General features: G+C 59.6%; 1 protein-coding gene across 1 annotated transcript; it reads left to right on the top strand.

The window, feature by feature from the left end:
* Nucleotides 1-219: 219 nt before the first annotated feature.
* CYTH4 (cytohesin 4) lies at nucleotides 220-17385 on the top strand (the record flags this gene model as incomplete). Its single annotated transcript, XM_080705060.1, has 12 exons — nucleotides 220-300; nucleotides 1746-1810; nucleotides 2823-2889; nucleotides 4147-4265; nucleotides 4748-4828; nucleotides 5569-5681; nucleotides 8106-8254; nucleotides 13209-13320; nucleotides 15201-15277; nucleotides 15572-15643; nucleotides 16055-16209; nucleotides 17313-17385. Exons 3-12 carry the CDS (start codon nucleotides 2827-2829, stop codon nucleotides 17383-17385), a joined length of 1014 nt encoding a protein of 337 aa, XP_080561186.1. The 5' UTR covers nucleotides 220-300; nucleotides 1746-1810; nucleotides 2823-2826.
* Between the last annotated feature and the right edge of the window lie 852 nt (nucleotides 17386-18237).

The raw sequence follows: 18237 nt of genomic DNA, 5'->3' as shown, positions 1-18237 counted from the left end.
GCCGCTGCCCAGCCACGCCCACCTTGGAACCTGCTGCCAGGGACCAGGCTCCAACAAGACAGACCCAAACCAGAGCAGGGTGGAAGAAGCTAAAGCGGGGCGGGGCTGCTCTAGGTGTCCGGGAAGGCCCAAGCGTGGGTGGCGTCAGAGCCTGGGTGGAGGGCAGCGGCCCTGAGGAGGTGGGCGCCACTGAGCACTGAGGGTCTCCTCTCTCCAGATCCAGCGGAGCTGAGCAGTGGGGAGGCCGAGGAGCTGCAGAGGATCAAATGGCACCGGAAGCAGCTGCTGGAGGACATCCAGGTGCGCGTGCGCTCACACACTCACACGGGTCCTCGCACTAGTGCCTGCAGGCACGGCCCCTCAAACCTCACATGCTCACAAGCAAGCACGCATGCAGGCTCCCTCCCTCCCTACTCTCCCCGACCCCCTGAGCGGAACTTCAGCCCCCATCCAGCCCAGGAGCAGAGAAACGACTCCCAGGAGCAGACCAGGACTAGGGACCAGGGAGCAGGGGCGGAGCCTTCGCATAAGCACCTGCTGTGTGCAGAGCCCTGCCCATTGGCTCAGCCGGCTCCTCTCTCCATCCTGCGTGCACCCCTGTGGGTCCCTCTGCCCCAGGCTATCTCAGCCACCCCCCCTGCTGGCTCCCCTTCTCAATATTTCATTCTTAAAATCTCCCCCCCCCCAGGCCTCCCCTGCCACCCTGGCCACAGCTGCTGTGCCCCTCCCCGCCACACACACACACACACACACACACACACACACACACACACACACACACTTTAAATTCCATGCAAAATCATTTATTCAGGTCATATTTCACTGAGCACCTGCTATGTGCCAGGCCCTTCCTGTACCATTGCTCTGATATTTTTTTATGGTACTGAGGACGGAGGGCATTCTACCTCTGAGCTACACCTCTAGCCCTTTTGACGTGTCTCACTAAGTTGCTGAGGGTCCTGTCAAGTTGCTGAGGCTGGCCTCAAACCTGCAATTCTCCTGACTCAGCCTGCCAGGTACTGAGATCACACCTCATTTCATTTGCCTCATGATTACCCATGACTCCAGCCCCTCCTACACTGCACGCTGTATAAAAGTAGAGCCCAGGTCTGTTTTCCCCACCCCCGCGCCCCCAGCCTGAGAGCCAGAGCAGATAGATGCTCAATTGCTAAATGCAAATAAGCCTCTGTTTTATTTGTGGGGATGCACTCAGCTCTGCCAAGACCACATGGACGGGCGCTCCCAGGGCTCAGAGCCAGGCCCAGGCCCCATGCTGACCCTGAGTCCCGCACAAGCCCCTGGGAGCGCCCTACCACCAGCACCCCAACCATGGGGAGGGAAAGGTGGGTGCGTCTCTGCCAGGAGCTCATGCTCTGACTGCAGGGGGGCTGGACCAGCTGCGCCCTCCGTGTGCCCAGGGTGGGAGCCAGCTGGGCTGGACTGGGCTGGGCTCGGGCAGCAGCAAGAGCCATAGAAGGGATCTGAGCTGGGAGGTGTGGGCTCCAAGCCAGGCTTGGCCAGAGCTTAGGGGCTGTCACTGCAGGTAGGGACAGAGGGGCGGGCTGAGGATAGGGTCCCGGAGGAGCCTGGCATGGGTCTTTAAAGGTGCACGACATGGGGAGACGTGGGTCAGGGAAAGGGCCCAGGCCCGGCTCACACCAGGGGTGGCAGCGGCTCTACGGAAGGTGCCAGGGCCCTGGGGCCTGACCTTGTGCCCCCACCCTCCCTGCCCCTGCTCCCAGCAGAAGCTGAAGGAGGAGATCGCAGACGTGTTTGCCCAGATTGACTGCTTCGAGAGCACGGAGGAGAGGTGAGCAGCCACGGTTGTGCCCAAGGGCATCACACACAGGTCACAGGCAGGGGGCGTGCAGGCCCAGGGAGGGGACAGCAATGAGGAGGCGGGCACGGGAGCCTCCCCATGCCCAGCCTGCTGGACTTGCTTCCAGGCCACAGCCTCCAAAGCCTCGAGACCCTGCAGGTCTTCGCTAGAGCAGCCTGCAGGGTTGGGGGGAGCTTGGCCCCAGGGACGGGGACCAGAGGGCAAGGCCCACCTCTCCCCACTCGCCACTCGGGGCTGAGTCCGTTCCCTTCTCTGCTGGCTCCTTGAGCCAAGCTAGGTCCCTCCCGCCTCTGGGCCTCAGTTTCCCCATTTATATAAAGAGAAGATTGGTTCCTACACACTCCCAGGGCACTAACTCCTGTGTACGATACTCCAGAAAATTCCCACCTGGCTCTGGTCTCTAGATTTCTACATCTCCAGCCTCCCTCTGACACACACCACACGCGCACACACACACACACACACACACGCACACACGCACACACACACAGAGGCACACGCAGGCACAGGCAGGCACACTCGTGCCTGGGGCTCCGAATCCTGCACCCAAGGCGGCGATGGCAACAGGACCCATGCAGAGCACACCGGCCATTTCCACAGTGAACCTCTCCGCAATGCCAGGGGTGCGCAGCGGTCACCCCTCCTTTGCAGATAAGCGACACAGGCCCAGAAAGATGAGTGGCTCACTCGGAGCGTCTCCTGCCAGCCCCACGCAGGGAGCTGAGACCTACACCAGGAGCCCGGGGCGGTCACCCACTTCCACTCCCAGTGCAGGCTCCCAGCGTCCCCACGCCTGCCCTGGGCCCATGGGGACAGGCTGGGGAGGAGCTGGCCCGTGTGACCTCTGCTCTCCCAGGTGGTTCCAATGCAGGACTTGGGGACCCCACCTGGAGGCCCCAAGGGACTACTGCCCCTGGGAGGGCAGAGGGATCCCACAGGGGTCCACTGCAGCCCACCCTGACACATACCCTCATACCCACAGCCGGATGGCCCAGAAGGAGAAGGAGTTGCTTATCGGACGCAAAAAGTTCAACATGGACCCCACAAAGGTAGCAGCCGCGGGGCTACCTCCTGTCCTCTCCCGGGGCGGTGGGGGAAGTTGGGGCCCAGGGGGCTGAGCATCTGGGACATAGCAGCCCAGGCAGCGGCAGGGGCTGGGAGCTTTGAATACCGCGCACCTGGGCAGGTCCCAGTCTGGTCCTGTTCCCTCCTCTGTAACAGAACTTTGGACAGTGGAGCCCTTAGATCTGGGGCTCAGGCTCCAAAAATGTTCCCCACCCTGGGCTGGGGGGAGCTCGTCCTGCATCCTGGGGAGAACCACTGCCCTTTGGTCACCACAGATCACTGCAGCCGAGGGCTGGGCTACAACTGTCCCGGTCTACCCCGTGACCCCAGACCAACCTAGCCCCTCCCTCGCCCTGCCAGGTGGCCGCCAAGTCTCCTTCCTTGCAGGGACAGAGGCAGGAGGGAGCCAGTGGTGCTGGCACACAGAGGCAGGCGGAAGCCAGTCTGCGGCGATCGCCAAGCTGTGGCCCCTGGAAATTTACTCTGTGGCCGAGGCTGCCTGTGCCCAACACAGCACAAAAGTCACGCGCCTGCACTGGGCACGGCTACGGAGCCCGGCCCCACCCCATCCACGCAGAACACACACGCTCACACGCACGCTAGCTCACGGTCCCACCCGGTCCCAGCTGCCCTTTCCAGTGGCTCCCCAGAAGGAGCGGGATGTGGGGTCACAGAAGGCCAGACACCAGCCCCAACTCCTAAAATCAGGGTGGTGGACAGCGCCGGGGCTGCTCCTGGGCAAAAGGAATGAAGGAAAGAAGGCAGCCGCCGCCTCCCAGAAGGGGCGCTCGGGCAGTTCCCTCCCCTTTGATTGAGCTGTTTTTTCCCCTAACTTTTGTCCAATGGACATAGATCATTTGTGTGACAAAGTGCAGTGCTATTTTTAAATAATAGCAATTTTAGGGGAACCGGAGGAATCAATGAACCACCGAATCCTAGAACTATGAATTCCTAGAGTTGCTGAAACACAGGCTCAAAGATGCCAGGCTGCGGGGCCCCAGGAGCACCCAGCATGAGCCTGGCTCACCGCGGAACTCTGTGCTTGCACACCAGGGACAGGGACTCTCCGCCTCACAGAGGCAGTTTCTGTTAAAGAGGGAGCTGCTTCCCAGAGCAGGCCGTGCAAATGGCAGAATGCAGAGCTGCGGGCTCTCCCAGGCCCTCCCTCCCTCCCTGCCTCCCCCCCCCCCCGGGCCCTGCCCTGTGTGAGTGCCCACGCGGGCTCTGTGCATCACCTCCAGGGCATCCAGTACCTCATCGAGCACAAGCTGCTGACCCCTGACATCCAGGACATCGCCCAGTTCCTGTACAAGGGCGAGGGTCTCAACAAGGCAGCCATAGGCACCTACCTGGGGGAGAGGTAAGGGGGCCCAGGACTGCGGGAGGCGGGAAGCCGGGTGCAGGCAGGTGAGCAATGCCGTCAGGAGAGCCCAGGGCAGCTGAGCACCCTCCAGGCCCGCATAGCCCCTTATTTACTCAGCAGAGGTGATCCGTGGCCCTGCACTCCAGGCACCACTCCGAGCCCCCCCCCCCCCGATTTTCAAAAGTCCAGCCCACAGGGAGGCGCCTGCCACTAGGGGAGGCAGATCCTGATATGTGTCAAGTAGGTTAGAAAATGATGAGCCCTGTGGCGGACAGAGAAGGCAGGGTCAGAGCTGAGGGGCCTGGGCCAGGAGCCGCCATCTTAAACAGCTGGACAGGAAGGGGCACGCACAGGACAGAGCCATGCCCGGGCTGTGACGCGGGGCGGGCTGATAGTTCTGGCAGGGACTGCGTTCTCTCCTGAACACCTGCCAGGAGGCAGGCGCGGCGAGTCCCCAGCGCCCCCTTCTCCTCCCCCAGGGACCCCACCAACCTGCAGGTGCTCCAGGCCTTTGTGGACTGCCACGAGTTCACCAACCTCAACCTCGTCCAGGCGCTCAGGTGAGCGGGCCGTCGCCATCCTCACAGTCCTGGAGGGCGTCACGGCCCAGGGGAGGGGGTGTCGCCACCCACAGTGCAAACAGGAGAGCACAGGGCTGGGGCCTCTCGCAGAAGATGAGCTCACAGAGCTAGGGCGCAGGAGCAGGACCCGCTAACTCCTGGGCTAGAATAGCCTCCTACCTACACCCAGCTGACATCACCGCACCCTGCCTCCCACTGCCCTGGGGTTACCTTTACCTTTACTTAGCACACTAATTGTATCTGTGCCCCAGTGCGCATTTTGCCTACTTCCTGATCAGAACGCTGTTGCTGCTACTGACCGAGCTGTGCTTGGGTGCCCAGCCCCGTGTGACCGACAGCTGGGCCCTCAGGGAACTGAGTTTGTGTATGGGAATCACCGATGGAGGGGAGCTTAGGTCCTAAAGCAGGGAGGCCCCCCCGGGGGTCCTACCACCAGACCCAGGCAGAGGAGCCACAGAGCCCCACAGGCTGGGGCAGCCCGGACTGCCATCTGTGGGTGCTGAGACAGGCAGAGAGGAGCATGTGCTTAGTTTCCTAATCCAGAAAGAAGAGGTGTTTCCTGGACCCCTGCAGCTCGGTGTCCTGACACACCGAGCCCACTTCCCATCCCTCTTAGCTGCAGACGCTCCCTGCACAGAATTAGGAGACTGAACTGTGCCGGCGGCAGGGGCTTGTGGGGGTCCCCCGGCCCCCCAACTGCCCACGCCCCTCCTCCCTAGGCAGTTCCTCTGGAGCTTCCGGCTGCCCGGAGAGGCCCAGAAGATTGACCGGATGATGGAGACCTTTGCCGCGCGGTACTGCCTCTGCAACCCGGGCGTCTTCCAGTCCACAGGTGCAGCGGGTGGCACTGGGGCCCTGGGACGCTGTCAGTGCTTCGGCTCCTGCCCCCAAGGCGCCATGGCCACCTCTGCCCCTGGTTTTCCCCAAGCTGCCAGACCCTGGAGTCCTGGCCCTTCGGAACCCTGGCTGGGCCCCGTGCCCGGCCCTCTGCTGGGTGCTTGTCTGGCAGAGCTGCCTCGGGACGTGGTCCTGGGGAGAGGCACAGGGTAGGGACTCAGCAGTGTGTCCAGGATGGCTTTGCACGGGTGGTGCAGTGTGACTAGGGCTTTGAAGGATAAATAGGAGTCCCCTAGGAGGTTATGGGGAGAAAAGGCCTTTGGAGCAGGAGTTTCAATTTTTTGTTTGCTTGTTTGTTTTGTTTTGTTTTGTTTTGTTTTGTTTTAGTGGTACTAGGGATGAGACCCAGAAGCATTCTACCTCCAAGCTACACCCCCAGCCCTATTTTTTATTCTTTATTTTGAAACAGGGTCTCACTGAGTTGCAGAGGGCCTCACCAAGTAGCTGAGGCTGTCCGCGAACCGTGATCCTCCTGTCTCAGCCTCCCACATGCTGGGATTACAAACACGCGCCACCACGCCCGGCTTCAGGAGTTTCCATTTAAACAAAGGCTCAGAAGTATGAACAGCCTGCGCAGAGTGGAGGGATAAAGGGCCTAGGAGATCACAAAGCCCGGGCCTCCAAACCCCTCTGCCCAGGGCTAAGCAAATGCCCGCACAGAGATGCCTAGAGGACAGAGCGGGCAGGAGGCCACCACAGGCAGCTAGCCGGGCCCCTTCTGCAGGTCCAGAGCTGTGGTGACCAGAGCGGCCAGTCCCTTTCAGCGCCGTCCTGAGTGCTGAGCTGCACACGTGCAAGGCTGTGGCTTATCTCTGCACAGGCCGCCTCTCGGCCACGCAGTAGACAAGCCCCTCAGGGCGCTGGCCCCGCTTAGAGTTGTCAGCTTGCTTACCTGTTGGCTTTGACTGCCTGAGCCCAGCGCTACACAAGGAAGGAAGGAAGGAAGGAAGGAAGGAAGGAAGGAAGGAAGGAAGGAAGGAAGGAAGGAAGGAGGGGTTCTGAGCACCAGACTCCAGTTACTGTCCAATGAGCTCTTATTTTATAAGCTCGGGCTTGTGACTTCATCCCCCAGGCCTCGGCTCCTCATCTGCAGAATGGAGGCCGGCCGTGGGGTGTGCAGGGCTTAGCCGGGGTGAGCGGCAGCAGTGTTCCCTGAGGCATTACCGCTGTCTTCCAGAACAAGGAACTACTTCAAGATTAATCTCCCAAGCAGCTCTATCGCGCATGCCTGTAATCCTGGCTGCTCAGGAGGCTGAGGCAGGAGGATGGCAGGTGTGAAGCCAGCCTGGGCAACTTAGTGAGACCCTGTCCCAAAATAAAAAATAAAAAGCAGCCAGGAGTGGTGGCGCACGCTTGTAATCCCAGCATTCGGGAGGCTGAGACAGGAGGATCACGGTTCGTGGACAGCCTCAGCTACTTAGTGAGGCCCTTCGCGACTCAGTGAGACCCTGTTTCAAAATAAAGAATAAAAATATAGGGCTGGGCGGGGGGTGCAGCTCAAAAGTAGAATGTCCCTGGGTTCCATCCCCAGTACCGCAAAAAATAAAAATAAAAGGGGCTGGAGATGTAGCCCAGTGATAGACAGCCCCGGGGGTCATTCCTAGTCCCACAAAACAAACAGTTAAGCCCTAAAGTCACAAGTGGGAAAGCTGCAGGTGAAGGGAATTGGGACTTCCCAAGGACATCGAGTTTGAATTCCTGACTCTGGCTCCAGGGCCTAAATACCCCACAAAAGCCCCAGAGTGCCGAGGCAGCCCATACCTGTTATCCCAATACTTGGAGGCTGAGACAGGAGAATTGCAGGTTCAAGACCAGCCTCAGCCACTTAGTGAGACCCTGTTTCAAAATGAGAATAAGAAGGGCTGGGGGCATAGCTTGGAGGTAGAACACCCCTGGGTTTAATCCTCTGTACCAAAATTTTTTTTAAAAGACCCAGAGTAGCCATCACCACCTCCCTCCCACCCAGTCTCGGCGCCAGGCAGGGAAGTCCCCACAGAGGAACCAGAGGGGGCGGTGATGTCCCCAAGTAGCCTGGGATGCTGCGGTCCCAGCACTCTTTCCCCCAGCAGGGAACCTGTGGGCTGGGCTGGAAGACCCAGCATCCAGGGAGGCCGGAGGCAGGTGGGGGCTGGAGCTGAGGGAAGGGGGGTGTAAATGGGTAGAGAGGGGAGGGAGGGTGTGCCCGCAGGGCGCCCAGCGTGAGCAGTTTGGGTGGGCAGGAGGCGCAGGGGCTGCGAAGTGGTAACTGAAGATGATTAGCAGCAGGAGGCCGGCAAGAGGCAAGGGAGGCTGGGCCTCGACACCAAGCAGAGACGGCGGCGTGGGGCGGGGGAGGGGAGTGACCGCTGTCCGCCCGCAGACACCTGCTACGTGCTGTCCTTCTCCATCATAATGCTCAACACCGGCCTCCACAACCCAAGCGTCCGCGACAGGCCGCCTTTCGAACGCTTCGTGTCCATGAACCGCGGCATCAACGGCGGCAGCGACCTGCCGGAGGAGCAGCTGCGGGTAAGGCGTGCGGCCATCCCGGCGGCCCCTGCGCCTCCCCGGGCCTCAGGTGGATGGCCCGGCAGGTGCTGCTCTCAGAGAGGCCACGCCCAGAGGGGATGCCGCCAGGATAGACTGTCATAAACGTGATTGGTTCTAAAGTGGGTCTTCCCAAAGTGGTCCAGAGAAGGATGTTTGGAGATGGACCGTGGGGTCCTCACAGATGCTTTTGGGGGATGCTGGGCAGCCCGGGTCTACTTCTAAGAATCCCAGATTCTGAGCCAGGCCCAGTGGTGCATGCCAGTCATCCTAATACTTGGGAGGCTGGAACAGGAGGATCACAGGTTAGATAGAGGCCAGCCTCAGCAATTTAGCAAGACCCTGATTCAAATATTAAAAAAATAAATAAATAAAGTAAAAAGGGCTAGGGCTAGGGCTTGGAGGTAGAATGCTTCTGGGTTCAATCCTTAAGACCACACACATGAAAAAAGGAATCTCAGATTCTTAGATGATCAATGTGTCAAGGCTGAAACAGTCAGGCAGGGTACAAACACCTCCCTTCAAGGTGCAAGGCCCACCCTGGCTCAAGAGCCAAGCAGGACCCACCTCCTGTCTCCTCACCTAGTGCCCCTCCCACCGCCTGTGCCAGGCTGTGCCCGCGGGAACTCCAGGGAGGACTCAGCAGGCCAAGGCTAGGGTCGGGTGGGAAGATGCCCCCATGAGAGTCACTCATGCCGGGCTGATTGTGGAACCGTGGCGATGGAGGCCCAGAGGCTGCCGCTGTCATTCTCCTGGGGTTGGGGGCAGATGCACATCTGGAAGCCTCCCCAGAGGAGGTAACTTCTAAACTGGGCCTTGATGGTTGAATAGGAGCATTCCTGGAGGGGAAGCAGAGAAGGACATTCCAGAAAGAGAAAGCAGGTGAACCCAGGCTGGCCTGGCCAGGGGCGGCTGAGATGTGGCTGCGGGCGGGGCCAGGGGCAGCAGGGCTGGAGTGCCCAGGGCTTTAGTGGGCAACACGGGCCAGGAGCAGTTTGTAAGCACCGTGGGAGATCCCGAGCCTGGCTGTGCAGACTGAACTCACAGCCACTTCAAGGAGAGGCCCTTCAGCCGCCCAGGGGAGAGGCACACCAGCGCCCCACCTGGATGCAGCCCCCCCCCCACAGTCTGGGAGCAGGTGCCTGTGGCTGGAATGTTCTGGGCCCCTCGGGTCTGTGAACTCTCCCCTCCCTACCCACCCCATGGCCGCCTTGGTTCCAGAGGAGAAAAGCTTGTCACACAGGGGCCACTACGCAGAGTGGGGGAAACAGATTGGTCAGTCCCAAGTCCCCTGCGGGCCTGCAGGGTGACATTGACCGGCTGGTGTGAGGGGATGGCGAGGCCTGGGTCTCAAGGCCGCTGTGAGCGTGATTCTCTAAGAATGCAAAGGCAGAGCCTGTGCCAGGCACATACTGCAGACTCCAGTGATGCTCCTGTCACGGTAAAGGATAGTAATGACAAGTCAGCGCTCAGTCAAACGCCCCAGACAGAGAACGCATTCCGTTCTCGAATTCAGAGCGCTTTGCAGCTGGTGGTGGGGCCACCAGGCCGGCAGGGAATGAATGAGTTAATTCCTTCCGCCCTAGACCTGCCAGATCTCCCAGGTGCAGGTTGCTGCCTCCCCAGCCTCTCCCGCCCCCCTCCCTGCTTATTTTCCCCAGTTCAAGCCTTTTGTTAATAACAATGCGCCACATTTGTATAGAGCTTGTAACTTTCTTCTTGCTGGGCTTTGGGTCTATTATCTTAATTTAGCTTCCAAATCCCCCCGGGAGGTCTGGGAAGGGCTCATTATCCTCTTTGGCAGGCACAGAACAGGGAAAAGAACAGCCCTGGAACAGGAGAAAGAGTCAGAGCCATATCCAGCCTGGCTGAGCCCTCAGGGAAGCAGCCGACCCCTCTGAGCTCCGCGTCAGAGTCCTGGGGTGCTTAGCCGAGTCCTGGGGTGGCTGGAGCGGCTAATTACTCTCCAAGCGTCCCTGGGTGTCATCAAAGAGCGACCGGCCTGGTCCATAGCACCCCCGAATTTCCCCGGGGGCTTCCTAGATTCAGGGGTCTTCTCTCCTTCTCTCTGGGCCTCATTTCCCGCATCTGTAAACCAAGGACTCAGCTTCAAGCACCCTCCAAAAAAGCTTCCCCGCTTTTCAGAAGTAGACTCTCCATGGACTGACTCCATGGCTTGAGTTTTGCTGAGGGCGACATGTAGTGCTTTTAAGTGACCCAGTGTATGAAATTCAATTTACACAGATACGTGACGGAAAAAGCAGTCATCCCAGGCGCACTCAGGGCACTTGGATGGGAAGGACTGAGATCCTTATGGTGGCTGGGGCGCCGGGTGGGAGCAGCCGGTCGTGCCTGGCTGTCCTGATGAGCCCTGCTCCTTGCCCACAGGGCCCTGGGTGCCAGCTTCTGCTTCCCCGTCTATGCAGGGGCCAGAGACTCCGGCTCAGCATTTTCCGGAGAAGCCCTGGGCCTGGCACTTGGCAGGTTCCCTGTAAGGTCACTCTGTGCCGTAGACAGGGAGCTCAGGTGGAGAAGGACAAAACCGCCAGGGAACCAGAACTCCACCTGCAGCGGTTACAGGTGGGGAAACTGAGGCTGGGCAGGAAGGGAGTCTCCGGTTCCAGGTGCCTTCTGCTGCAGGCAGCAGGGCCCCGGATTCTTGTGCCGACCTCTCCACCGGTGCAGACCACGTACCGGGCACAGCTTGAAGTCTCCCCAAGTCTCATTAAGTCCTCCCATTCCCAACAGCTAAGGAGCCTGGGTTTCCAGAGAGGTGCTGGCCAGAGGTCTCACGGTTTAGGAGGAATCCCGATTCAAGCCTGTGCTGACGGCCGAGCCCTTCCCTTTGCAGAGACTGAAGGCTAGGTTTGAGGACAGAGGGCCTGGCCCTGCTCCCCAGATCTTGGCTGGGGGCAAGCTCAACTCATGTCTCAGAAAAGATCTGGGGTTAATTTGCCTTCATAGCGCTGGCCTCAGACTCAGCGGGGTCCTGGTGCTCCCTGGCATCAGTGCTCCCGCGGTGGTTCCCCCTCTTAGCAGTCCTCCCTACACATTGGCTTTCCACTCAGACAGGCTCGGCCCAGCGGTGGCCAGAGGCTCCAGGCCTCCTGTGCCTGGCAGGCCTCTTTTGCAGCTGTTTAAACTGAAGTCCCAGCCTTAATAGGAAGGAAGGCTCCTCCCAGGGCCTGGGGAGTCGGGGCATCAACCAGGAGAGGGGAGGTGACTCCCCAGAGGTGGGGGACAGCAGACGCAGGGCCAGTCAGCCACTGTCAGGGGGCTGTTGTATTTCTGCAGGTCGGGGCCTGGAGGTTTGGTGACAGAGGATAAGAGGTGTTTTCTTACAAGGGGACGGTGTTTACAAGGTACAGGAAGTGTGGGTTAACTGAGCTGTTTTGTGGGGGCAGAATGTGCAAGCTGATACCGTGACCGCAGCAGCTAAAGGCCCCTGTGGGTTTGTAGAGGCGGAACCCCCGCCTTCTCCCTGGACCTCCCAAATACTTACCCTGCTCATAGCCCTGACCATGAGGCTTCCTGAGCAGGCCTTGTCCCCCTGCCCAGTGCCTCCTGGGAACCCCCAGGCCAAGGCGAGGATGAGACAGAGGATCCCCTAAAGAAACTGGTCCCAGCTCCTTCCCACCCCACACCTCCCCAGCCAGGCTGAGCCCAGGGACTTAGGGCCAGCACTAGGGGACCTGCCAGGCGTGGTGGCACATGCCCGTAATCTCAGTGCTTGGGAGGCCGAGACAGGAGGATCATAGGTTCAAACCCAGCCGCAGCAACTTAGTGAGACCCTGTTTCCAAATAAAAGATAAAATTGGGCAGGATGTGTAGTTCAGAGGTAGAATGCCTCTGGATTCAATTCCCAGTACCACAATAAACAAAAAAAACAGGGACATGTTGCAGCCCATCACCATCAAGGCCAGGAAAACCTGCTTCCAGACCCCTGAGCTTTCAGGACATGTTGCAGCCCATCACCATCAAGGCCAGGAAAACCTGCTTCCAGACCCCTGAGCTTTCAGGTGAGAAAGGACAGTAAACAACCCACAAGCACCATTTCAAAAAACCTCCGGAGACTGGAACAAGACTTGTGAAATTTTCCATTTGAAATCTCGAGGAAACTTTCAACAGCTCACACAGACACAGCAAAGGAAATGGTTTAATTATCTTAGACAACATCCTGTCTGGCTTTAACGGGCAAAAATAGGCAGTTTAAAATGTTTTTCCAAATACTTGGAAATCCAGGCAGATTGCTTATAGGACCCAGCGTATCCTGGGAGGAAAATCAAAACGTACAGGGGTGATGGGGTACCAACATCCACATTTTGCCAAAGGGAAGTTCTGGGCTTGCATACCTCCAGTGATAAAGAGGTCATTACCCTACAAGTCTGCCCCTTCCACATTTCAATAGTTCTTATTACTGAATAGTCTTCCATGGAGAACTGAAATCTGCTTTCTGGGAACCCCCACATCTCATCCCCACAATCGGAGCCCATCCAGACAGGGCCACTTGGAAGGGGGCCTTGGAGAGCCGGTCAACACGCCCCTGGGCCTTTCCTGCCAGGCCTCTCCCAGGGAGAGGTTCATTCCCCCGCCCATCAGCCCCTCTGTGTCCCCCAAACCAGCAAGTGTCTGGAGTCTTCTGCTGCTGTGCCTTAGTAGAAGAGGGGCCCCTCCACCACGGGTGCAGCCCGAGGTCCTTACCCCGACCACTGTGCTCTGAGCGCGTACGTATGTGCAAGCTGGCCCTGCAGTAGTGCTCGGGGAGGCCTTGCAGGGCCAAGGGCAGGCCAGGCCCAGGTTGGAAGGGTCTGGGGGAAGCAGAGGAGCTTTGCCAAGGAGGCCCAGGGCCCGGATGAGCGGGCAGAGAAGTGTTTGCCAGGAGGGGAATGAGTGAGCTGCCTGAGACCACTGAACCAGGCCCGTCCCCCCCTCGCAGAGCCTCTTCGACAGCATCAAACGGGAGCCCTTCTCCATCCCGGAGGACGACGGCAGCGACCTCACCCACACCTTCTTCAACCCCGACCGTGAGGGCTGGCTGCTCAAGCTGGGTGAGAGGCAAGGGCACAGGCCCGGGCACACACTCATGTACATGCAGCCTCAGGGCTCACACAGGCACACACACGCACACACTCAGGTATGGGATCAGCTCGACCTTGGTCTCCTGACCTCCGGCCCCCAGCAGTCTGTCTGCCCCATCCATCTATCTGTCCATCCATGTGCCCATCCAGCCATCCAAGCATACACCTACACATACACTCACCAGTTCATCCATCCATCCATCCATCCACTCATCCATCCATTCATCTACCTGTCCATCCACCTGCTCATTTATCTACCTGTCCATCTATCCACTTGTCCATCCATTCACCTATCCATCTGTCCATCCATCTGCCCATATATACATACATACATACATCGATTCATTCATCTGCCTGCCCATCCATCCATTCATGCATACATCATACATTGATATATCCATCAATCCATCATACATACATATATACATACATTGATATATCTATTGATCCATCTATACATAGATATACATCTGTCCATCCATCCACCCATCCATCCATCTGCTCATTCATTCTATTCACCCATCATCCACCCATCCATCATCCATCAATCTGTCTGTGTTCATCCATCCACCTATCCATCCCTCTGTCCATTTATTCACCCATCCATTCATCCACCGATCTGCCCATCATCCATCAGTCCATCCATCCACCCACTTGTCCATCCATCCATCCATCCATCTGTCCTGGGAATGAGGGGTCACTGAGGGAGCTAAGTAGTAAGGGAGGAGGCAGGCAGACATTATCTATAGGCAGTTCAGTTTCTCTCGCTGGAGCAATATAGAGAGAAGTCTTAGCAGAAGGTACCATTTGCTCAGGACCTACTAAGTGCAGGCAAGGTGTCGGTCCCTTCAACAGCCTGGCCTTTTGAAGAAACCCAGGCTCAGCGAGGCTATGGCACCCACCCAAGGCCACACAGCCAGCAAGTGGCAGGTTTGGGGGCAGAGCGTTGGGTGTCTTGAGGCAGGGGGAGGGGTGCGACAGGATGTGGCTGTGGGGGGGAGCCATGGTGGGGGCTGCATGGGTGTAGCAGCAGTGGCAGCAGATGCAGCCTCTATCGGGACAGCGGGCACCTGCCCCTGCCTCCCTTTTAGCATGGCGGCCCAGCCAGGTACAGAGGCCCCCAAAGCAGAGGAGGAAAGACGCCCATGTTGGAATAGGGGCCATGGCCTCCAAACCTACTGTGCGTCAGCCCTGTGCCAGCCCTGCCCACACCCCGCTGCCCGCTGAGCCCTGGCTCCTCCGGGCCACAGCCTGGCCTGCCCTCCGGTCCCACCCAACACTCTGCTCTCAGCCCCAGGGAGGCAGCGTCAGAGCCCCACTCCCTCACCCCCTGTGCAGGCTCAAGCCCCTCAGCCTCGTCTCTGTAGCAGTGACATGCAGACATGGTTTCCCGAGAGGGTTACGCGTATAGCAAAACACAAATCCCGGGCTGCGGCGTTCGGCCCTGGGCTTGGGTCCCAGCCGTGCACAGGTCCTTGGTGGCCCGCCGCCTTATGCCTCCGTCTCTTCGGCCGTAAAATGGAGGTGGTTCATAACCCTCCTCTTAGGTGGTTGTGGGGATTAATAAGTAAGTCTTTACATATTTTTAAAAAGTGATTAAATCCTTACTTACAAGTCCTTATATTTAGAAATCCTTGCTTATTTTTAATAACATACTTTAATACTTATAACTTCTTATAATTCCTCCAGAGCCAGGCCTGGCAAATAAAAGATGTAACGCGTAGCCCAGCGCCAGGCAGGGGCCGGCTCTGGGAGGAGCCACGGGGTGCCCCAGCGTGGGCCAGGCTGCTGGGGGAAGCCTGGGCCTGGGCGGGGAGGGGGGCGGCCGCGGCACCTCTGGCCTCTTGCAGGAGGCCGTGTGAAGACGTGGAAGCGGCGCTGGTTCATCCTGACCTACAACTGCCTCTATTACTTCGAGTTCACCACTGTGAGTTCACCCGCCTGCCCTCCCCGGCCCTCCCGAGCCCACCCGCCATCTGAGCCTGGGACCCCTGAGCCGGCTCAGTCCCCTCCATGTCCATTTTACAGAAGGGGAAAATGGAGGTATAAAGAGAAGAAGGGGCTGGGCGAGGTGCAGGCCCCCAGCTCCTGGCCAGAGCTCTTCCCAGGGAGGGTCTCGCAGGACGGGCCCACTCCTCTTTGGGTGGGGGAGCCCCAATCCCACGTCCTGCCCTCAGCCTCGAGGTTCCATCTTCAGACCCTGGCCTTCCTTGCCCTGTAGGACAAGGAGCCACGGGGGATCATCCCCCTGGAGAACCTGTCAGTGCAGAAGGTGGAGGACCCCAAGAAGCCGGTGAGTGCAGGGGAGAGGCCGCAGCCACTGGGGGCAGGGGTCTCTCCACGACACTCCCCTCCCTCCTGGGCCGTGGACCTGGGCACAGGCCCGCGTCATCCAAGGGGCGCGCCCCTAGTTGTCTCACAGAGCCCAGCTCTGACGCCGCTGTGTTCCGAGCCTCCGTTTGCCCCTCTGCCTTATGGAAACGTTAGGAATGGCTGGTGACTGAGGCCGGGGGTGGGGGACCGGCATACCGTGCCTGGGCCGTGCCCGCTCCGGCCTGGCACAGGAGCCAGTCCTGTGATGGGTGGCAGGCGTCCTCCTGGGGTCCCCAGCTGCTGCCCCAGAGGCGCGTTCTTGCTGAGCCTCCCGAGAGCCGGCCCTGGGCACCCCCCAGCCACGCTGCGCTCAGCTGGCCGCCTTCCCCAGTTCTGCCTGGAGCTGTACAACCCCAGCTGCCGCGGCCAGAAGATCAAGGCCTGCAAGACGGACGGAGAGGGAAAGGTGGTGGAAGGCAAGCACGAGTCCTACCGCATCTCCGCCGCCAGCGCCGAGGAGCGTGACCAGTGGATCCAGGCCATCCGGTAAGGGCCAGGGCACCGCTCCCATCGCGCCAAGCCCTGCTTCCCGGGGTCTTCTCTTACACTCTGGGGTCTCCCTCCTGTTTCTGACATGCCAGCCTCTCCCACCCATAATGCCATGCCACTTCCTGCGGAGCCGGGCACCGTGCCGGGCCTCCCGAGGTTGAGCCCAGCTTCCCGGCTTGGTGGGGGTCACGACCCCGCCCAGCACCTGGCACCTGGCGAGTGGCCTGAACGGTGCGCTGGTTGGTGTCGCTGTCGCAGGCAGAGCTGGAGGGAAGGGCTTTCCAGGTGGAAGGAACAGTCCCTGCAAAGGCAAGAGGGCTGGTCAGTGGGTGGCCCCAGGACAGCACCCAGAGCCCAGGAGACGAGGGGATGTGTGCGGGCTGTGCAGCCGGAGATGCAGGGTCCCTAGGCAAGGCTGTGGTCACCATGGTGACCAGCTTCAGTTTCCCCTGGAGGCACTGGGGAGCTATAGACTGGTAAATAGGGAAGAGTGTGTTCCAGAGAGAGATGCCACAGTTTGGGACCTGTTCTGAGTGATGGAGACAGGTGGTATTGTCACCATCCAGATGAGATGCTATTGTGACCACTGAGAGGGGAGAAAGGATGAGGGGCCCCAGGAGGGGCAAGATGGCGAACATGCTCCAGCCTGACTCTCAGCCAATGGGAGACATTGCCGAGGGTGAGACCTGCGTCCAGAGGAAGAAGGGCGTGTCACTGGGCTGGGGCTGCCTTTCACGCCCCTTCCCATCCTTGCTTTACAGATGAGAAAACTGAGGCCCAGAGAGCACACACACGTGCCCAGGGCCACACAGCGGCGGGTCTCCTCGCTCTACCCAGGCTCCCCTCCTCCCTACAGTGGGAGCCAGAAATGGGGTCCAGGGACACTTTAAGGCAGAATTCCAAGACTCTGGCCCACCCTGGGACGCTGGACCAGGAGCCAAGCTCCTCCTCCCCACACCTGGTCCTCACTGGGGTCACCTGGCCCTTCCCCTGCAGATCAGGGCAGCATCCCCCTGGCAGCCCCACACCCCAATCACGAACCCTGGGAGGCCCTTCGGCGGCCACTGCAGCCCTGGAATCTTCTCTCGCATTCTCTCCAGAGCCAGCATCACCCGTGTCCCCTTCTACGACCTGGTCTCTGCTCGGAAGAAGAAGATCACCAACAAACAATGAGCTTCCTGGGAGATGGCGCTGGAGCCCATGCGTCCTGGGCCCTGTAACCTGCGGTACCTGGAGACCCACCCCCGCCGCAGGACACCCTTTCCTGGACACAGACATCCTCCCCCTCCCCATCAGCCGGAGCTGACTGTACAGAGAAAATCAGAGCTTAGGAAGGGGCGCAGAACCTGGCCTCAAGGCCCTGGCACCCAGCCGTTGCTGGGAAAAGCCCCCAAGGCCCCTGCCCCAGGCCCCTACAGTAAGGGAAGAGGGGAGCACCTGGGCCCAGAAACAGTGCCCTATCTCCTTTCTGGGCATCTGTGTCCTCATGTCTCAGCCCTTTGCTCTCAGAAATACTGTGGGCCCCCAAAGCAGGAGGGCCACGCGGTTCCTGGGAACCTCCTGACCTGGCCCTGCTCCTCTGCCTGCTCAGGGCTGTCTGCCCCTGGTCTTCAGAGTGGCCGTGGCCCTCCCTGCCTAGGCAGAGCTCCGCACACGCACAGCTCAGACAGGCCCCCAGGAGATGCCAGGGGCCCTCGCCCAGGAGGCCAGACCCACGCTTGGCATCCCCCTCCACCAAGCCATGCCCTCTCCCTGGTTCTTGCAAAACTGCAGTGTCTGGACTAGAAATGTCTCCATCCCACGGGCTCTGCACCCTGGCTTCCAGCTGGAACTGTGGGGCGCTGGTTTGCTGTTGAAGGCCGTGAGGGAGGAGGAGGAGAGCCACCTTCGAGGATGTGGATTTGGGGACAGGAGCCAGGAAATGGCAGCGTCCCCCGCAGACAGAACTCAAGCAGGACTGTGCTACAACCAAGAAGCCACAGAGCCCGGGCTTTGTGGGCTGCGGTTCCCAGAAGGCTGCCTGGA

Source organism: Muscardinus avellanarius, assembly GCF_963383645.1.
Source record: "Muscardinus avellanarius genome assembly, chromosome: 11".
Taxonomy (NCBI): Eukaryota; Metazoa; Chordata; class Mammalia; order Rodentia; family Gliridae; genus Muscardinus; species Muscardinus avellanarius.
This window is presented reverse-complemented; position numbering and strand designations above follow the sequence as displayed.